General features: G+C 36.5%; 1 protein-coding gene across 5 annotated transcripts; it reads right to left on the bottom strand.

Moving 5' to 3' along the window:
• Positions 1-136: 136 nt before the first annotated feature.
• LOC104611973 (amino-acid permease BAT1 homolog) lies at positions 137-16,984 on the bottom strand. Of its 5 annotated transcripts, none has more exons than XM_010281022.2 (9): positions 16,695-16,904; positions 16,550-16,591; positions 16,210-16,470; positions 2,611-2,629; positions 2,259-2,478; positions 1,975-2,156; positions 1,089-1,378; positions 845-974; positions 137-565 (listed from the first exon to the last, which is right to left on the bottom strand). In XM_010281022.2, the coding sequence occupies exons 3-9, from the start codon at positions 16,314-16,316 to the stop codon at positions 212-214; spliced, it is 1,302 nt and encodes a 433-aa protein (XP_010279324.1). In that variant the 5' UTR covers positions 16,317-16,470; positions 16,550-16,591; positions 16,695-16,904; the 3' UTR covers positions 137-211. The 5 variants fall into 5 exon arrangements, with proteins under 5 accessions (XP_010279324.1, XP_010241854.1, XP_010241137.1 ...); XM_010243552.2 differs by having other exon boundaries at positions 16,210-16,408; positions 16,695-16,834; XM_010242835.2 differs by having other exon boundaries at positions 16,554-16,591; positions 16,695-16,834.
• Positions 16,985-21,911: the final 4,927 nt, after the last annotated feature.

The following is a 21,911-nucleotide window of genomic DNA, read 5'->3' as shown; positions in this document are numbered from 1 at the left end:
AAATTAGCTTTCAGTGCCCATGGTTCCAAGCTGAACCCCATCATGGCAGATTGAATGGAAAAGTCAAAGATCATGGTTAGCAAGGAGAAAGATCACCAAGACAGAAAAGAGGTTAGTAAGGAGAAACTACAAAAGATGAAAAACAACAGCATCTATTTATATTTAGTTGATTTCAGATCATGACAATTGTGATTTTGACCTGGCAGCATTTTTAAACTGAAATGTCTATGTTGGTTATGGGACCTTTGAACCAGTGCCGAGCACTCAAGATCCACGAAGAAACAGTAAGAATGAGAAGACCACCGACTGCAACAGGAGTGTAGTTTAGAGTATCCTTTGTAACGGGGTATGCTACAGGCAAAGAGAAGAGAACTGTAATGGTTGATACCCAGAGAACTGCAACCCAACCAACAAGGACCCCATAGCGGCCCAAGTTGAATGGTCCTGGAACAAAAGACTTACGAGCCAATGTCACCCTAAAGAATATGGGTAGTGCATATGCAATGTAGAGTCCAATAGTTGCAATTGACACCATAGCCTGAAATGCCACTAGGCTTCCAAGAGACTGCAAGATACATAACAAGAGCTATAATAAGCTACAAAAATGAACAAAATGAGAATTCTGCAATGTACGCATTATTTAGGGCATCAAATAAGGAATGTGAGTCAGAGAATTAGAGATCATAAAAAAATGTGATGATTTCATATGACTTTATCCCAATCCCTGCCCCATTTTGTTGAAGTACATAGGGATAGCTGAAAACTTAAGTTCCATTTCCACTTAAAACCACAAATTAATTATGATATAATAAATCTTGAGAAATCAAGACTGAAATGTACATACCGTCAATGCCATGCAGAACGAAATGAAAGCAGAAAGCCAAACTGCATTTATTGGGACTTCTTGTTTGTTCACTCGATGCCACAATGATGAAAAGGGCATGGCTCCATCTCTTGAGAATGCATATGCCATCCTGAAATTGAACAACCATACACCTAAGTAGCTCTGGAAAGAGGAAAGAAACTGAATCTACCCAAAGAAACACTTTTTAGACATGTGATAGAAATAAGTGAATGGGAGTTTTCACCTGGAGTTGCTCGTTACAGAACTCATACCACAAAAAAATATGGCAACAGAAATTGCTCCCAAGCAAATGATTCCCCCAACTCCATTTCCATATCTACTCTTGAAGACTTGGTAAAACACTTCAGCAATGGCATAACCACCAGCATCATTATCACTGCTCAAAAGGTATGGAATGTTGGTTACTGCAAATGTGATACCAAGTAGGTAACCCCAACCAACAACAATAGATATGCCAATTGCACTTATTATTCCTTTTGGTCCATTCTTATCTGCATTTTTTGTCTCCTCCGTCTGAAAGTATAAATTTTAGAGAAGAGAAAGTTTGGTTTCAGTAACAGGATAAATTTATGCAATTAAGATGAGAACACACTCAGACTAAGATTCTCTGAAAACAAATGATAATTGACTTCCCAAAGATAAATATGTAAATTTAAAAAACTAAGAAATGGAAGGAAAAGATCAGCTAGTATATGACATCTGAATGAAATTTGTAGATGTCTGCAAGTATAAAAATTTCATGACTAACTCTTTAAGTTACTTTAACTATAAGGCCAGGGATTTGTTGGTTCCAAACGTGGAATACCAGGTTCCAGGAAACAAAATAATCCATAACATATATTGTAGAGAGTCTTAGGGCATTTAAAACAATGGACCTGCCAAAATAGCTAAAACCAAAGATTGTTATCCCTATGTACGAGAACAAAACTGTCCAGCTTAAAAAATGATCAACAAACTAAAAGTAATCTTAGCAAGGGTACCAAGACCTATCAAGCACATCTTGGTTGAAAAATTATTTGATACCTTATCTTAGACATAATTTGATAGTTATTCTGCTGTAAGGGTAGTAAGTTTATCTAAGAATACAGGATTATGACATCATTACTTACCATATGTGCAGATGCATCATACCCTGTCAGGGTATATTGGCTCATAAGGAGGCCCAAAACAAATATGTATAATTTGCTATGGATACCTTCCCCATTATCTGTGTTGAAGTGAGTGAAAACAAACTTGGCACTAGCCTTCTCCGTTGCAACAGTAGGAATGAGAATCATAAGGACAAAAACACCTAGAAATGCCACCATAGATTAGTAGTCTAAGAGGAAGGCTACCTCAAGTCTGAACCTCAACAAGATAAAAAAAAAAGCTGAAAAGCCAATGAATTTCATACCTACAATATTCCATGCTGCAGCTAGTTGTCCAAAAAAGGACAACCATGAAATAGGAAGGCTATTTAAGATAGCATGGATGAGAAGAATTGCCCCATGGAAGCAAATAACTACATACTTAGAAGCTTCATATCCACCACCATTTTTCCCACCCGTGCTAAGAAGAATGATCACTTGAATCAGCTGTGCAAGTGAGAAATCCACACTTGTTGTCACAGCCCACTGCAAATGTAGGCCTTTCAAGAGATTAGAATCTCAAATGAACTGGTAATAGATGAAGAATACCCAGAAAATTCATAGCTTCAAAATAGTACTAAAGCTTTTAAACTAACAAATAGATGATCCCAGATATACCTGACCAACAATGTTGAACCTGCAAGGAAAAAGAAAATCAATTGAAAAGAACCATCACTTTTCATGTTTTGGATGCATACTATAGTTAAAAAACAAAGGTAAGTCAAGACAGCTAAGGTTCTAATATCCCAAAAGTATTATATCTAACAATTTGATGAAAAATTTAGCTTGATACAGGACTGAGGATAATTGTAGGAGAATAATCATGATAATGATGTTATTCTTAAAGAAACAAAAAATGAAGCATATAATAACAAAAGCAAATGTAAAAAATAGTAATATTAATGCTAGATATTCTAAATTTTCTTATTCACATTTACCAAGGGTAGGAAGAAGAGAAAGAAATTCAGACGAGGTGTATACAACTCAAAGGATATAAAACTTGGTCCAATTAAACACTCTGCTACTTTCCAGTATAAAAGTCACAGTCACTACATATTTTCAACAATCTATATTAAGGGAGGTCCAGTGTTATAAAAGTACAAGGGACTTTTAGTACCTAAGGCACAAGGAGCAAGGTGAGGCGTGTACCTTTCCCAAGCAAGACGCAAATTTTTACTCTAAAAACAAAAAAAAACTTGAATTTTAAAAGGAATTAAGTGTTTTCAAAAGTCTATTGGCTCAAACTAAAATACAAAAACTGATAAACATAACATATAAAGCATATTCTAAGTGAAAATGTGGACGTGAAAGCAAAAACATTTGGATTGTACCAAAGTGCTTCAAGCACTCAGTAATTCAAGTATGTGAAACTTTCAATCTATTTATTTATCTCCTAGCTGCATTACTTCAAGTATCTGTGGTGTAAAACATCTTGCATTCCCATTACTAGGAGATCAGCCCTCTGTCTCCATAAAGGCCACTAAAGGTAATCCCAAAGGCCCCAAACAAGTCCATGCTGGGGTTTGGGCCCCCCAACCTAAATTTTTGGCCTGTATATATAAAGAGATTAATTTTGTGGTTTTACTTGTGGATCATTCTATTTTAGGATTAAGGATCATATATTAGCTGTATAATTGTTGTTTTCTAGTGGAAATTTTGCTATTGGAGATCCTATTTATGAGAATTAAGGCTTTAAGTATTTGCAAGGTCTTTGTTTTAGTTTATTTTAAAGTTAATAGACCATACTAGTGTACAAATAACAGTAAAAGGAAATCAGAAATTGGTAAACCATTACGTAAGTGTATAACATGAAAGAATCCATAAAAAGGCAATTTTAAAAAGGCATACACCTGTGCTTCATCTACTTTCATCTTTAGCTCTGCTGTAGATGAAGCACAGATGCTTCTCTCTACCTGGTCTAACACCTCTGCTACCACCATTGCAACTGGACTGGTGTTGCCTGCACTGCTAGTGCTACGGCTTCTCTGTCAGTTTCTTCTCTCAACCTTCGAAGTCTCAATCTTTCTGGCAAGACCTCTCCTTCAATCTGCTAACTACCCAACCTCTTCTATCTCAATCTTGCAGACAATATCATCAACCAGCCCATCCCTATTCATCTCTCTCAATGCAGTGCGTTGCAAACATTGAATCTCAGCAACAATCTCACATGGGGAACAATCCCAGATCAGATTTCTCAGTTAAGTTCACTGACGGTGCTTGATTTCAGCAGAGGTCTGGTTTTTATGGGAGGGATTCCTGATTCTTTTTTGGGCTTAAAAGGGTTGGAGGTTCTAGACCTCTCTCAGAACAATTTGACTGGTGGGGTTCCTGAGAAACTCGGGCTTGGTCTTGGGAATTTAGTATCCTTTGATGCTTCACAGAACAGACTATCTAGGCCATTCCCTACTGGTATCTGCCAAGCAAAAGGCCTCATTGAGCCTTCATACGAATCATGCCCTACCTGTTCCACTTTAAGTCTACCCTTCCAAACGTGAAGAGTGTAAATGGGCCTAACGATCCAGTTCTCATTTACACTCTAATAAACTAATGATGCAGAACTCTATGGTGTAAAATTGTATTTACACCGGTTCCAAACGCAGACTAAGTGAAATTGCAATGAAAACAACGAAAGCGCATAGGGGAAACTGAGAAAAGTAGAAAGGTTTAAAAGGAAACTCATTGTTTGCAGGAAATTAATCCTAAAGCGAAGAGTTTAGCTTCAATCAGTGAGGATGGAAACTGAGAAACTAAGAAAAAAAAAAAGAATAAAAAGAAAAACAGAATGAATTACCAGCCCGTCAACCATGAAGCAAAAGGTGCCCAACCCGGGCCAGCAAGCTTGGCGCTCCAGTAGTAGAGACCACCTGATGTTGGATAGGAGGAGCAAATCTCAGCCATCGACAACCCAACAAACATGGTAAAGAAACCGGCGATGAACCAGCCATAAACCATAACAACAGGGCCCCCGAAATTTAGCCCTGTATTGTAAAGGGTCGTTATCCCTGTAAGCACTGATATTATCGAAAATGAAAACGCAAAATTCGATATCACCCTGCAAATTCCGAACAACACCCATGAACTGAACTGCACCACTAACTAAATTGACCCCATTCCCACAATTCATCCAAGGATAAATTGGGAATCAGTCAGCAGAAAGCATCGAAAGAAATAAAAAAAGTGAAAATAAAGAATAATGGTTAAAATCAAAAGAAAAAAAAAAGTTTCAAATGGTTACGAGAGATCGCGCTTCAGTTCCTGCTTATAACCAAGCTCGTGAAGCCGTGCATGGCCTGAATCCTCTGCAGAGTACCCATGTTGAGAATAAGGACGAACGGTGTCTTCATGGTTCCACACCATCTCTCACTGTAATACAACAACAGCGAGACCGAGGTGGATCTACTCTCTCTCCACTCTTTCTAGTTTCTAATATATGTACAATTGGGTGGTGGAAGTCAAACAAAGCGATCCAAACAAACTCTACGATCCTTGCTTTACACGCACACGCAGAGTAGGAAATGAAGCCGATGTGCTTTTTTGTTTACTAGTTGACCAGCTCCTTGATAATTGGAAATGGTAATCTTCACCTCAACTTTCTGTTTTAGCCTAAATCAGATTTTTCTACTCTTCTCCGTTTCGTATTGACCTGAGATTTCTTTTCTCTCTCGGTAAAATATCGTTTTCAGTTTCAGACTTCAATATAAGATTGGTAGTTGGGTGAAGAAACAGAGAAGTATTGGACTGAATATAAGTGTAGTATATGGAATTAATTAACCAAACAAATAGTCGATGATGTCATGGAATCCGCATCTTTTTTTTGACTGGATCGCATCTGGGTTTGGCCGGCTGGTTTGTGAAGACTGAGGAGGATATGGCTTGTTCTGCGTCCATTATTCAAATCACTCTTCAAAAGTCCGATTTCGGCTAGTTATGTTCATATGCAGGTTCAGGGTCATTATCACTTTATCTCCTTTGTATATTTTTGTAAAAGAATACTTTTTTTTTTTTGTAAAAGAAGAGTAATTCATTTAAATCATAAGGAGCAGGGATAGGGCCCCCAGATTCAGAATACAACGACCAACCAATTACAAATTTGCCGGTGATCATTAGGAAATAAAAACCAAAAACCCATTCCCAGAATTTTTTAAGGCAGTTTAGTCGGTGTATATCTGAAGGTTGTTCATTATTGGTTAGTGTTCATTGAATCTCGTGCTTGTCTACGATATATTGCGTTTGAAAATACACTACAATTTATTTGCATCGTTCGGTTCTGGACTATGGTGTGGACCGAATCACAATATCTCGTGAAACAGTAAATATCATATCGCAAAATCTCTTCCACGGGTAAGAATCGTGGATTGTTCCAAGCAACGGTGAAAAACCCTAAGAGTCATTGATTCCCTGCGCTTCGCATCATTATTCCGTTCTAAGAAATAATTGTTGTAGCTCTTTTTTGGAGGAAACCATTATAGTTCTTGCTCTCCCATTAATTGCCTTGGCGTTGGAAGAAGGTGGCCAACACCGGTCAAAGTTACCCCAGTTCATTGAACATCTGTTCATCAACTATTTGAATAGATGGTCATCTGGACTTTTTTTTTTACCACAGATGTTTATTTGGGATTGAACCACAATTATCTTGTTTCAATACATTGAACGATCGACCCATTCTGATAGAAAAAAAAAAAGCGATCAAAACTGTTGAACAGTTAAACCGCATAGGTCAATGATTGGTTGATTAAATCAACGTTTTTTTGCCAAAATTTGGTTTTGGTGAAAAACGGAACCGATCACCTTATTGGTTCCCGGTTTTTCGATCCGACCGTTCAAACCAGACGGTCGACCCGTTCCAATAGAAAAAATAAAAAAAAATAAAAGATAAAAAACAGTCAAAACCGTTGAACGGTTCGAGCAAGGTTCAAAGTGTTGACACGTATTGGCCCATCGGCCAATACATATCGTTCCGGGACCTCTTCGATATACCCCTATAGTGGGTGTATCGGGGGTCTGACCGATTCAAGGGGTGGAGGAGCCCTAAACCGCCCCCCTAACCAGTTTTGAAAAAAAAATAAAAAAGTAAAAAAAAAATGTATTAATTCACCCGATATGCCCCTATTGGCGTATCAAGCGTATTGATATTTTGAACATTGACGATTCAACCGCCCAGGTCAGCGGTTTGCTAACCAAATCAATGTTTTTTGGCCAAAATCCGATTTTGGCAAAAAACGGAACCGGTCACCTAAACGGTTCCCGATTTTCCCAGTCCAACTGTTTGAACCAAATGGTTGGCTCGTTCTGACAGAAAAAAATAAAAAATGGTCAAAACCGTTGAATAGTTCGAACAGCTCAACTGCCCGGGTCAGTGGCTTGCTAACCAAATCAACGTTTTTTGGCCAAAATTCGATTTTGGCGAAAAACAAAACCGGACACCTTACCGATTCCCGGTTTTCCGATTTGACCGTTCGAACCGAACAGTTGACCCGTTCTGACAAAAAAATAATAAAAATTATAGAAAATGATCAAAACCGTTGAACGGTTTGAGCAAGGTTCAAAGTGTCGACACGTATCATTCTAGGACCTCTCTAATATGCCCCTATAGTGGGTGTATCGGGGGTCTGACCGGTTCAAGGGGTGGAGGAGCCCTAAACTGCCCCCCTTGAACCGGTTTTAAAAAAATAAAAAAAAAAGTAAAAGAAAAGGTATTGATTCACCCGTATTGATATTTTGAACCTTGACGGTTCAACCACCCGGGTTAGCGGTTTGTTGACCAAATCAACGTTTTTTTTTTAGCCAAAATCTGGTTTTGGCAAAAAACGGAATCGACCGGCTGACCAATTTTCGGTTTATCTGGTTTGACCGTTCGAACCAAACGGTCAGCCCATTTTGATAGAAAAAATAAAAAATGAAAATTATAAAAAATAGTCAAACCATTCACTTGACTGGTTCGATCGCCCAGGTCAGCGGTTTGTTGACTAAATCAACGTGTTTTAGCCAAAATCCGATTTTGGCAAAAATCGGAACCGGTCCAATCACTTGATTGGTTCCTAGTTCTTCCGGTTCGACCGTCCGGTCCAGTTTGGTAACCATGGAAACAGTAAAAACATTTAATTGGATAAACATATATTTTATTATTTATTATTTTACATAAATAAATAGTGTTAATGTCAAAATGTCAATAACTTCATAAAACAATATTAGTAATATTATTAATATTATTAATAATATTTTTTTAATTAATAAGTTTTAAATATATTTTTTATTAATATTATTAATCATTGTTAATTATTAGTAATTAGTAACAATATTATTAATTATTATCAAATATTATAAATATTATTGTTAATTATTATTAACACTATTTTATTAATCATTAATTATTAATATTGTTTTTTATTAATATTAATATTTATTTTTTAATTATTATTATTACTAATTTTAGTTAATATTAATATCATTATTTGTTATTAAATATTATTAATATTATTGTTAGTATTATTAATTATTATTAATATTATTTTTATTAATTATTAAATTTTTGTAATTTATTTATGTTTTTCTATTATATATATTACTAAAAAATAAAATATTGTGTTTTAATGATTAACAACATAGATAATCTCACATGTTGTAGTTGAGATGCATGGAATCAAATACAAGATGTGGACAGAAATGTGCCACACCTTGCAGAACACCCGTTAAGGTGTGGTATGGATCAGTATACACATTTTTGTTTATGGTGTAGAACAACTATCATGTTGGGGTGTAGATGAAAACACACCACCTAATTTCTCATCTACGTTATAGAATACTCCCTTAATGTGTTAGGAAAACTAAAGTGATGTATGGATAAACTACACATTTGGGATAAGTGGACTGTACTCCCTCTCAGAAATTTGAAATTACAACCACCTCCTAGTCTATTAGTAGCCCCTCTATAAAATGCCTCTTGCCCATGGATTTGGCATCAATCCACGGTCAAGATTCAGTCCACACCTAGAAATCTTAGCTTCACCATTGGGGTGGACTAAACGGTTAAAACCACTAAACTTTTTCAAAGTACTTTCATACTTTTGAATGTTTGAAAGAATAAATACATGATTTCATACTTTGGGTAGACTTCTACTTTTGTGCTTTTAATAGTATCAAAGTATAAAATACAAAAAAATGTTTTTACTTTGGTGTTTTTGCTTTAAAAATCATTTGGGTAAAAAATTTTGTAAAGTATGCTTTTCGGAACAAAAGAACCGTTTCTTATTTGGTAAAAGCACGTTAATCCATGCTTATGGTGGTTTGGTGGCTAAGACCAATGGCGGCGATGTAACTCCAGTAGCGGCAAACAAAGGTGGGGCTGAGAATTGTATCAGAAGGTGGTCACACGTGACCACCCGTTTGCACTAAAACAAAAGTACTATTTCACCAAAAGCATGTAGCATAAAAAGCCTTTGTGCTTTTGGGGTTTTTTTGTACTTTTAAAAAGTATAAAAGCAGAAGCACAAAGTATAAATACAAACACTATATCGTACTTTTTGAATCGTACTTTTGGTACTAAAAGTATGAAAGTATTTTATAAAAGTCTATCCATACAGGGCTTGTGTTTTACACTTTCACTTTCTTATTTTATAAAAGTACAACAAAAAAAAAATCTAGAGACACAAAGTAGACTTTTGATATTTTATATTTTTAGGCCCCCTTAAAATATACTTTCTAAAACATGTGCATCAATTGCATATGGGGTATTTATACCTCCACCATGTGGCTAAATGTAAAGATGTCACAAGGCTCTTGAATGTATCTAGTGATACATATGTATCATGTGGCTATAGATGTTACATGGTACTAGAATATATTTAATAACATGTGTCACGAGACGGTATATATGGATGTCATATGACACCAATGACATGTGTGAACCACATGACAACATATATGGATGTCGTATGGCACTTGAATGTATTCAATAGCATGTGTATTCCAATGTATTCAATAACATGTGTTTCATGTGGGACTTGAGCATATTCATTCACACATGTGTGACACATGGCACTTAAACGTATTTATTGGCGTGTGTTATGTTTTAGCATATATAGATGCGATATGTCATGTGCATGACATATAATGGCATACACTTGGACATATTTAATAATAGGGCAAAGTTCTTAAACTACTCGTATTGTTTAGTTAATTGACAAATTATACCCTTACTGATTAATTATTGTCTTAAACCACCCTTACTATTTTTAACAATTAACTAACTCTACCCCTGCCGTTACCATTCGTTAATGTTCCACCAAAATCCATACACATGTGACACCACGTGACATTTAAATTTTTTAAAACCCAATTTCACCCTTATTCCCTTTATCTCCATGCATCCAATCTCTCTCTCTCTCTATCTTTCTCTTTCTTCCTTTTCTTCTTTTTCTTCTCTTTCTAAAGCAACGAAAGATTTTTGTTTAACACAACTAAAACCAAATCTTCTATGAAAATGAATGTTGAGCCCCTTGTCCTAACGATCATGCTCTTGGATGAGTTCGCATCTCCGCCCCATCACCTGCCACCCCACTAATGCCCCACACAATGCGCAACTACCACATGTCCAATCGCACGCAGTGGAGCGTTCCCATGTACAGGGCTAACAGGACGATCGTTAGCTCGTCTCGTTAGCCCCAAAACAAGCCCAAACCTCCTTTTTCCCATATTCTCGCCCCCTCAACCTCAAACCAACGTTTTAAAAAATGACTCCGAAATGGAATCATTTTAGCCACCGTTTTTCAAGTCGACAATCTGATCGGCCGGTTCAAATGAACAGGCCATTCAGACAAATAAATTAAAAAAATAAAAAATGGTAAAAAACCGTTGAACGGGTCGATCTCTCGGATCAACAAAACTAGTTGCCTGGACAGTTCCTGGGCCAAACAGTCCAACCATCCGGGTCAATGGTGGTTCAAAAACCTTGCATCAAGTCATGTCTGACCCCGTTCTACTCCCCTCTGCCCGAGCTCAGATCCAACTCCATTTTTGGCAACAATGACTGCTCCGGCCAGTTCATCGTTACTAGGTACGCTCCAACCCTCGTATTTTGTTTTGATATTTGTTTTTTTTTTTTTCATTTCAAATCAGAGAAGCACTTGTTTGATACTTTGTTTTTCATTTCAAACCAAAGAAACTTTTTTCCCCTCTTCCAACTCCCTCTCAAGCACCGGCAATCACTCCGACTAGTTCACCGTCACTAGGTACTCTCCAACCCTCGTATTTTGTTTTGATATTTGGTTTCTTCATTTCAAATAAGGGGAGCGCCTTGTTTCTCTTATTTAGAGAGTACCTGGTAACAGTGAACTGGCCGGAGTGATTGCTGGTGCCGGAAAGGGAGTTGAAAGATGGGAAAAAATCTATAGCTTGAAATGAAAAACAACATATCAAACGAGGTTTTTTTTTATTTGAAATGAAAAAATCAAATATCAAAACAAAATGCGAGGGTTGGAGTGTACCTGATGATAGTGAACTAGCTGGAGCAATCAACGGTGCCGGAGATGGAGTTGGATCCGAGCTCGAGCGAAGGATAGTAGAACGGAGTTAGACACGATTTGAGGTTAAGGGGCGGGAATATGGGAGCAAGGTTTTCGAACCGCCGTTGACCTAGACAGTCAGACCGTTCAGCTCGTGAACCGTCCAGGCAATTGGTTCCATTTTACCCCAAACCTGGTATCTAACAAAAAACCATTGAAAAATCAACAACCCGTTAACCCGGGTAGTCGAACCGTCACATCGTTCAATGATTTTTGACCATTTTTATTTTTAATTATTTTTTTCATTTATTTGTCAAAACGGGCCATCTGTTCGAACTGGACGTTAGGACCATTGACCCGAAAACTGGTGGCCAAAACCGTTCCATTTCTGGATTGTTTTTTAAAACATTGTATGGGAGAAAGGAAGTTTGGGCTCATTTTGGGGCTAATGGGATGGCCATTAGCCCCGCATGTAGGAACACTCCACCGTGTGCGACTGGACATGTGGCAGTCGTACATAAGGCCTGTTCATTTGCTTTGAAATCTGAAATCCGAAAGTGTAATAATTACATTAAAAGGTATATTGGTATTGGTGAACTTTTTTTTCCTCTGAATTTTGAATGCAAAGAATGTTGTTCGGAATTCTGAATTCTGAAAACTATCAAATATCTATTTTGACCACATATATGAAAGTTTTTCTTTGCCTTTTTGGGAGTATCATTGAAAAACAATAAATTGTATGATTGCACTTATAAGAGATAAGAGATAAGAAGAAACATCAACCAATTTTCTCTTAAAATTAAAAGATTCATCTTTAAGAGATAAAAGTTAAGAAGAAATAGAAATAGAAACCTTCACAGGGGACAGGGGTTCAACTGCAGAAGACAAAGAAGTGGGTTCGCTTTAGGACGGGGGTTAGATTGTAGAGAAGACGAAGAAGAGGAGAGAGAAAGCCATGTTCAGTTTGTCTTGACGATCCTGCTCTTGGATCTGAGCAGAGGAAAGAAATAGAGACCTTTGGGACAGGGGACATGGGTTCGATTGTAGAGAAGACCAAGAGGAGGAGAGAGAAAGCCCTGTTCGGTTTTGTTCGATTATTGAGAAAACGAAGAAGAGGAGAGAGAGCCCTGTTCGGTTTGTTCACTTGCAGAGAATACGAAGAAGAGGAGAGAGAGAAAGAGAGAGCCTAGCAGAGTTGATTCAGTTTTGTTCGATTGCAAAGAAGACGAAGAAGAGGAGAGAGATAGGAAGAGCCTAGCAGAGTTGGGGCGGGGAAGCACGTTCCCCACCTCGCCTCGCCGCCACATCTCTGGTTCAGTCGGTGATGAGGTTCGAGCATAGTAGTCGATGATGAGATACTACGGTTCGAACACAACAGTCGCCGCCGCCAAACCCTCCCTCCCCCACCTCGCCTCGCTTACCTCATCTCCGGTAGTCGGTGATAAGGTGCTACAGTTTGAACACAGTCGTCGGTGATGAGGTCCGAAACTGGGCTTGCTCAAAGAAACCTCTACAGTACTACGGTCATCAAGGAGGTTGATCGTTGAGAGGGCAAGAGTGGCATCAACGAGGTTGAAGGATGAGGCGATCTCCGACCCTTGAGAAGAAACAATTTGGGAAATTGTTTAAATCTCAGGCAGCTATAATTTCTATTAGGATAACCAGTTGCTACTAACGACGATGCTCACTGGTGAGGGAAAATCGTAGATAATGACGATGTTCCACCGGTGAGGGTGAGGAGAGAATGAAGAGAGAGGGAAAATGGGGTTGGATATTCAAAAGACATAAGGGCAAAAGGGATATTTCAACTTTTCTATTATAATTTACGATGATGGTAATTGTCAAAAATAGTAGGGTAGTGCAAGTCAATAGTTGAACATTAAGGGTATAGTTTTTCAATTAGCTAAATAATAGGGGTAGTTTAAGAAATTTGTCCTTAATAATATGTAGGGGCATCAACGGTATTTGAAAATCCGATTTCGAATTCGATATTCGACATAATTGAATCGAATTAGGATAATTCGAATATCTAATCGATCGAATTCGGATATCCTATTATTATCGAATAGTTAATCGGATTCGCATGCGGATATGACTTGATTCGATTCGATAAATATCCGAATTCAACCAATTATTTAATTCTTATATATAATATATAAAATATCTTATATAATATATATAATAATTAAGCTATATAAATAATTTATATATTTATATATTTTATATTAATAAAATATTTATTTTATATATTTATATATTTTATATTAATAAAATATTTATTTTATATATTTATTAATTATCTAAAATAATTAATTAATATCCGATTTAAATTCGATTTATTTACACCCTAATAATATGTATATGTTACAAGAAGACATATATAAATGTGTATCCAAATACCACGTGTTAATTTTACTTTGAAAAGAATGTTTAAAAAAAAAAAATTCATCCAAATACATATCATAGAAAAATAATGGAATTAGGAGAATAATTTGTATTTTGTACTCAAAGTTCAAAGTATTAACACAAGGCGTATTAGCCTGTATCAATACTTATTTTTCAAAATCATTTCAGAGAGATTGGTTTAAGGTCTGAAACCAGTGTCTAACCTATACAACCCCTGGACTCTCAAAAGTATCTGTACGCCATCAGCACAATACTTTGAACCTTGTTTGTACTTCTATACTCTCAAAAGTACAAAGCATGAAGCCTATCCAAATATCAACTAAGTTAAATGGACAAAGTGATTCTAAAAAATAATGTAAGGGTAATTTCGAATTTCAAAGATGTATAAACCCGCACATGACAATCACACAGGAATGTTCCATGTGGTTAGCTGACAAAATTAAAAGGGTAGAGAGAAAAGTGTTGAAATCCTTATAACTAAGGAAGCAATTTCGATCCTACCTGGTTGGTAGTCACCCAGTGAGGTGGTTTTGTTATCCTTTTGTTTGAAAAATAGATTTTGGGGCAAGACAATATTTGGAATTTTATCCATATAAGTATAAGTAAGGTAGAATATTAGGATAAATCCAACCTTCTATGAGAGAGAGAGAGAAAAGAGAGAGAGACGTGTGTGTAGTGTTTATTACTTTCAAATTGAAATATGATAATAGAAGACAAGATGGGTAAAGAGAGGAAAACTAGATCTAAAGCTTGGGTTGATACAGAGTTTAGGCTGAAACTATAGGCCTAAATCCAACTGAAACAGTAGGAGTTCATTCCAATCAATCTTAAAACTCGGGTTGGATCAAATGTGATTCAATTTGAGCCTAACCAAGTTGCAAGATCCTTACTCTAGCTAAAAATAAAAATAAAACTATTTTATAACAGTTTCTTTCTTGGCAAATAATATAAGGTGTAAAGGTGAAGCTCCATAACATGTGGAGAATGACCATAATGCAAGCAAAACAAATTATCCTAGTGCGAATACATTAAAGAAACTTGAGTGACTTGGACTAGTAGTCCAAATTAATTGCTAATAAATGTTATGTTAATATTAATTTAAATAATTAATAAATTATTTTGGCTACCTATTTAATTAATTATTATTTATGTTATAATTAATTATTTATTAGTTTTAATTGATAATTAATCAAAACATTTATAATTATGTCAAAAAATTCATACATACATACATACATACATAAGACAAATAGACCTTGGCAGTTGACTTGCCTCTCCGACCCAAGCGATGATGACTTGATGAGCTAGTCGACCTTAGGGACACCAACAACAAGCAAAACCGTTGTTATAAGTACCTAAAACCGTTGCTAGAAGAACACAAAATCGACACATCTTCTACCATGGCAATAGATTCTCACAATGGTTTTCTGAAACCGTTGTTAGAGTTATCATTTAGCAACGGACCATGTATGTTGCTTTAATATTACAAAAACCATTGCAAAAGTACCTATAGCAACCGATCATGTCTGTGCCCCTAAAATGCATGGCGATGCACCGCTAGCAATGGTGAGCTTGGTTCCTCCAACTTCTTGGGAAACTCGATAAGGGTCAACGTGACATTGTGTGGGAGTATTCCACAAGTATCGGATGGATAAGGCCCATCACCTCTGGATATGTCGAACATGCTTTGAACAGGCTCCACAATCTATATAAGGGTGATTCCTCACCATCTAACGGTACGCTCACATTCTTATTCTCACTCTCTTACTCTATGCTCTGAATCTCTACCTATTAGCTCTTGCTCTATTAAACAGTTTGGTACTAACTTGAACGTCGGAGCTCCCTCTCGAATCATCCTTTCGAGCTCTCTAATATATTTTTATGTTTTTGAACTGGCCGACCAACCTCATCAATTCGTATATCTATTAAGCAGTTTGGTACTAATTTGAATGTCGGAGCTCCCTCTCGAATCATCCCTTCGAGCTCTCCAATATACTTTTACGTTGTAGAACTGGCCAACCAATCTCATCAATTCGTATATCATCAATTAATAATAATGGCTTTCATTTATAACACTTATTTTTATTTAATATAATAAATAAAATATTAAAAATATATCCAATTTTCTTTTATAAAAATTTAAATTTTTTTATATTTCTATATAATTTAACCACTAATCCACCACCTAACTGACTTTATCTAAACACCATACCCCAGCATACAAAATCAAGTCTACAAAGAAGGCTGCAACGCTTCCAAACAAAATACGCATAATTAAAAAAGTTAAAGCAGACGGCGACGTAGGACGTACCAGCCGGTGAGCCAAGCAGCTAAAGGGCCCCACTCATTCCCGCAAAGCTTGGCACTCCAATAGTAGAGGCCGCCGGAGGTTGGATAAGAAGAGCAAATCTCAGCCATGGAGAGACCCACGATGAGGGTAAAGAAACCGACTATTGGCCATCCGTAGACCAACGTCACCGGTCCTCCGAACGTCAGGCCGGTAGTGTACACTGTCGTCAGACCGGTGATAACCGAAATAATGGAGAAAGTCACAGCAAAGTTAGATATCGCACTGCACAATCATCATCACATCTATCTCGTTAAATAATCAATTAGATCACAATATGATCCAGAACTTATCAACAATTTACCTACAGCCAACGTTATGAGGGATCTAGTTTTATAGAGAAATGCTGAAAAAAAAAGGAAATGATTAATGCTTCAAAAGTCTACCAAATCTATTATTTAAGGGAAATTTAGAAAGAAGACCAAGGACGAAGAAAAGATGGTAATTACTTGAGGCTGCGGCTGAGTTCTTGTTTGTATCCGAGTTGATTCAAGCGAGAGTTATCAGAACTAACGGCTTTCTCGGAATCTTGCAGAGGAAGATATGGAGCTACTGCTTCATCTTCCGAATTCCTAATTCCGGTCTCCATAGCCTTTGCATATATAACTTCTCCGATGAGAGGAAAGGTTTGTCTTCCGTCCTCCTTTTCAAGTTCATTCCTCCATGTTGATGGCAATGAAAAGATTTCATATCCGTCGGTCAAAACTGTTCAAGGGTTTAACAAATTGGGTAATAGCATATAAGGGCAATTTTTGGGGCTTAATATCTATAAAAGTAATATATTTAAAAAAATTTCAAAAATAGATTAACTTTTTTAAATTAATATCAATAAAGGGCAAAAACAATGTTATCTTCTTCTTCTTGTCATTTCTTCACCAGAGCCACCGTCTACCGTCCACTGCCACCACCTCCAACAACTACGCCGGAGGTGGCCGGAGGCAAAGGTGGCGGTGGCGGCACTAATGGTTTCTCTGTCCAACGTCGCCACCTCTGCCTCCACCTACGAAAATGTTGCCGGAGATGGGTGGAGACAAAGGTGGTGGCAGCAGCGGGCAGAGGAATGACCACCAGTGTCGCTGCGGCCACCTCTGGCAACGTTGCCGGAGGCGGAGACGATGGTAGGCAGAGGCAGCAGCGGATGACGGCTCTTGTGAACAAATGACAAGAAGAAGATGAACAGTGTTTTTTCCCTTTATTGATATTATTTTTAAAAACTTAACCTATTTTTTAATTTATTTTAAATATATTACTTTTATGGATATTAAACCCCAAAAGTTGCCCTTATATGCTAGACTGTTGCACTTGAGTTTTATGATAATGAGAATTCATATCTGCACCCACAGAGCGCGCCCCAAAAATGTCTTACAGTACATCCCAACCGTGTATTGATAACATCTCCCAATGATAAATATGATCTTCCAATGACAAATACAAAAGATGCTCTTAATGCACTGAGATGTGCATGTGGGGTGTTTTCGAGACGCATTCAGTGTGGGGCATAAGTGAACTCTAGTAACGAAGCTCTCTTTCACATTTTCTCGAGCTGAAGGAATATGAACAGAACTGGTTAACTGGATACAAAACCGGTAAGGGCTGCCCAAGCCGGGAAAGAACAGTTCTTGAATCTTGTGAGTCTCTTGAGTCTTGTTCAGTTGTCGGCCTTCATCGATTGGACAGATTCGATGAGCCATAAGGCTCAACCGGAAACGAGGGAGTAAATAAATGAACCACTTTCTAGTTTTTTTTTTTTTGAAAAAAGGTAAAGTATCCATATCTATATAAATATATTAAGCTGAAATGTATATGAAGAAAAAGATTGATTGGTTCTAGATAACTTGGACCAACAAATTATTTCTATTTATTTAATCTACTAAATTATTCAATTAGTTAATAATTCATTTTACCAACAAATTATTTCTCTTTCTTCTCGAGCCTAATAACTTAAGGCTATCAATAGGTTAGGTCTGTGTTGGGCAGGAGCGGAGCTAGAATTTTTTTATGAGGGGCCTAAAATCTAAGTGGATTGGGGGGTAGGGGGAATAAATATGATTGGCCAATAGAGGGGCAACCATTGGGATGGGGAGTGGGGGAGTGGGAAAATATACATGAAGAGTGGGGATTTGTTGGGCCATAGGGGAGCCATGGCTCCTTGGGGTCCCCCATCTCCGCCCAGGGTTGGGATCAAACCTATTCATAGGCTATGCTAGACTTTGCCTTTATATCAACAAAACATATTCATATTCAGGCCCAAGCCTGAGCATGACCGGACCACCGGGCCTAGATATTGAGCCCAAGCTCAACCCCCATATAAAGCCCAAAGCCCAATCAAGAAGTTGAGAAAAAAATATTTGTATTCTTTATTTAACAACAAATTTGATTTATTTATATTAAATTGACTTCAAAATTGAAAATTTTATTTATTTATTATTTTATTTTATTAAATTAAATATATTATTATCCATAAATTTTTACTTATTTTAAGTAAATCATTTTCCTAAAAACTATTAATTAAAAATTTTACCTTTTACAAATTTATTTTTTTCCTATACAATAATTTAGCTTTTGCAAGCCCCTACAACACAGGGCCCCTCCGCTGGTGATTTATTAAAAAGAACAAAAAGAGCATAACAAGGTTTATACAAAAGGTAGAGAAAAAAGTGAGAAGCCTAAAGACAACACCTAATGACCATAGGTAAAGCTTACTAATCCTACTACTCTAGTCGTTTCATAGTTTTTTACCTTTTTCTTGTATATTGTAGTGAAAATCATTTTTTTATTATTATCGTTATTATTGTTATCATCATCATCATCATTATCATTATTATTATTATTATTATTCATTTTTATCAATGGCACATGTGGGTCCACGTGGTACTCATTACATGTGGACCCATGTGAATTCTCATGGGTCATAACGTGGTGATGTGACAAGTTTCTTTGAAATGTATAATATAATATGTGAAAATCATTCTTTATATGTGTGGGTGAAATAGGATCTAAAATTGTCATTTATACTAAAATAAGCACTTGTGAGTAAAATAGCTCACCAAACATCCCCACCCCAATAAGTGATTTGGCAAATGAGTCACCAAACAACATTAAGTGATTGTTAAAATAAGTACTTGGAATAAACACTTGCGCAAGAAGCGCTTATTTCTCAAACCGCTTAATCACCAAACATAGCCTAAATTTTTCCTAGGTAAAGACAATATTAAAATGGGCAAATTTGTTCCATTGTGTTTTATAAACTTTCACCTCGTGTGGGAAAGTTACTTACCCACTTGGGAGATGGATAAGCTTTACCCTGGTAAGTGAAGTTGATTTTACCGTGGGGCTCAATACTTAGTGGCAGTGAAGGGGAAAGTTAAGAAAATTGTGTGTTCGGTTCAAGCTGTACAAAGTTAAAAAAGTACAAGAGATATTCCCAATACATGGGGATGGCCAGGCTAATGAGACATGCTCTGTGGAGAGAATGGAGATTTGCTCCTCACATAACACACTTCACAGTCCCATCCCACCGTGTATTGGGAAGATCTCATGAACAACAAATAATACTAGAGATGTTCTTGATGTGCAAACGGGACATGTTGTGAGGTTGGAATGAGCAGCGACATGTGAAGAGCAAATTCGGACTCGACGAGAATCAGGATTTGCTCCTTATAGAGCTCATCTTACACCAACCTCACAGTCCCAGCCCATTATGTATTGGGAACACCTCGCCATGTATAACGACATAAAAATGAGAATCAGGATTTGCTCCTTATAGAGCCCATCTTACACCAACCTCACAGTCCCAACCCACCATGTATTGGGAACACCTCCCCATGTATAACAATACAAAGTATAAGAGATGTTTCCAATATGCAACCGGGATGCATTGTGAGCTTGGTTGGTGTAAGAAGCAGACCCGGACTCCTCTGACAAGTCCATCCGAACTCCTTATGAGATCTTGTCAATTCTCTTCTCCCTCTCTCTCACGCACACAATTTTAAGTGATCTCATATCTGCGATCGTCTCGGTCCCTCCCCCATCTCTCAATTTCCATTTCTTTTTCTATTAATAATCATAAAAAAAATTAAATAATTTTTTATTCAAACCGCAAACCGCTGCCCTAGTCAAATGATTTAGCGGTTCGATCATCTAGGTTAATGGTTATTGACCGTTTCAACGTTTCTTTAAAGCAATCCAGTATAAAATCGAACCTAGAAAGATGACCAGTTCCCAGGGAAAACAGTTCGACTACCCAGTTTAGTCCGATTTTCAAAAAGGTGCTTATAACCAATCAACTGTTATCATAAAAGGGTAACTATTCTGCTGGTATCCATTAAAATTCGTAGGGCTTAGTGTTCTTTCCATACCATAGGTTTTGGGGGCATAATGGATAATTGACTCTTTGATTTGATTGTTTGTAAATTGTAATGCAAATAAGACTTTGCTCGTTTTATTTGGTAAATGAAGGGGGAAATTTGGTCAATGGTAAAGTGGTTTTCATTGACTATGGTTCGGTTAAATGAACCATTGACAATTTTTGCAAATCATGCTGGTACTATCGATTTTTTAATGTCTCCAAACAGAAATCAAATTGGTACCACCTGTTAGTCGGTTCATTGGCTTTGGTTTTGATCGGTTCGATTCTTCAGTTTTTTATATTTATAATATATATTATATGAATATATCTATAACATTATATTATAAATAATAAATGATATATAATATATTATAAATATTGTAAAAATATATTGTATATAATATATTTATAAATAGATTATTATAAATATAATATATGTATGTATATATATATAGAAAATATGTGACATATTTAATATATATATATATAAAATATACATATAAATATATATACTAGTTGGTTCGATTGACTATCGGTTTTTTCTAGGGTAAAAAACAGAACCAGTCCTTTGGTTTTTCAAAAATACCAAACCAAAACCGAACCGGTCGTTTCGGTTAACTACATTTTCTAGTTTGGTTTTCTCAGTTTTTTGGTTTTTTTATGGACACCCCTACTAACAATCCTATTTTTTACTTTTGAGTAAACTATGGATACTACAGTAAATTGCTTTTATTGGGTATCATTCAATGTTTTAAAAACCTATTTAGAGACTGAACTATTTTGGCCTCTGGGTTGTAGGTCACAAGTTCAACTATTTGGGTCAAACAGGTCAAACCGTGTATATATGTATAAACATGTATTGTATCTATAAAAAATGTATAATTACTTTTAGATGTAATATATGTGTATATATAAATATTATTTATGTTTAATTTATATATATTTTTTTATTCTTCTATTTGTAAAAAATGCTAAAATTTGTGATTTGAAGACCAAAAAAGGGTCTTTTGAAAAAAAAGGCAGATAAGGTGCATTCAATTACTTAGGACACATAGATTTCAAAAAGTTACCCAAAAAAAAAAGGATCACCTCAATTATACATCTAAGTGCAAAGTTATGGCCTTTGGAAGTTTGTACATACATTAAGTGTATAACCCAATGTTTTCAACCCGTCATTGACCCGACCGGTTGAACCATTCGAACCGTCACCCAAACAGGATTCTAGGTCTAGTTCAGTCAAGACCTGTCAAACGGTAAAAAACCATTGACTTGGTCAAGAACTGTTTGACCCAGCCAGTTCGACTGTTGACCTATTTGA

Source organism: Nelumbo nucifera, chromosome 3, assembly GCF_055504915.1.
Source record: "Nelumbo nucifera cultivar China Antique chromosome 3, China Antique-T2T, whole genome shotgun sequence".
Lineage (NCBI taxonomy): Eukaryota > Viridiplantae > Streptophyta > Magnoliopsida > Proteales > Nelumbonaceae > Nelumbo > Nelumbo nucifera.
This window is presented reverse-complemented; position numbering and strand designations above follow the sequence as displayed.

Coding starts and splice junctions, on each gene's coding strand:
- LOC104611973 (XM_010279590.3), bottom strand. CDS start 16,834: ATGGAGACCGGAATTAGGAATTCGGAAGATGAAGCAGTAGCTCCATAT. Junction 2,157..2,258: donor TGCAGCATGGAATATTGTAG/GTATGAAATTCA, acceptor TGGCATTTCTAG/GTGTTTTTGTCCTTATGATT. Junction 566..844: donor CGTTCTGCATGGCATTGACG/GTATGTACATTT, acceptor TGTATCTTGCAG/TCTCTTGGAAGCCTAGTGGC.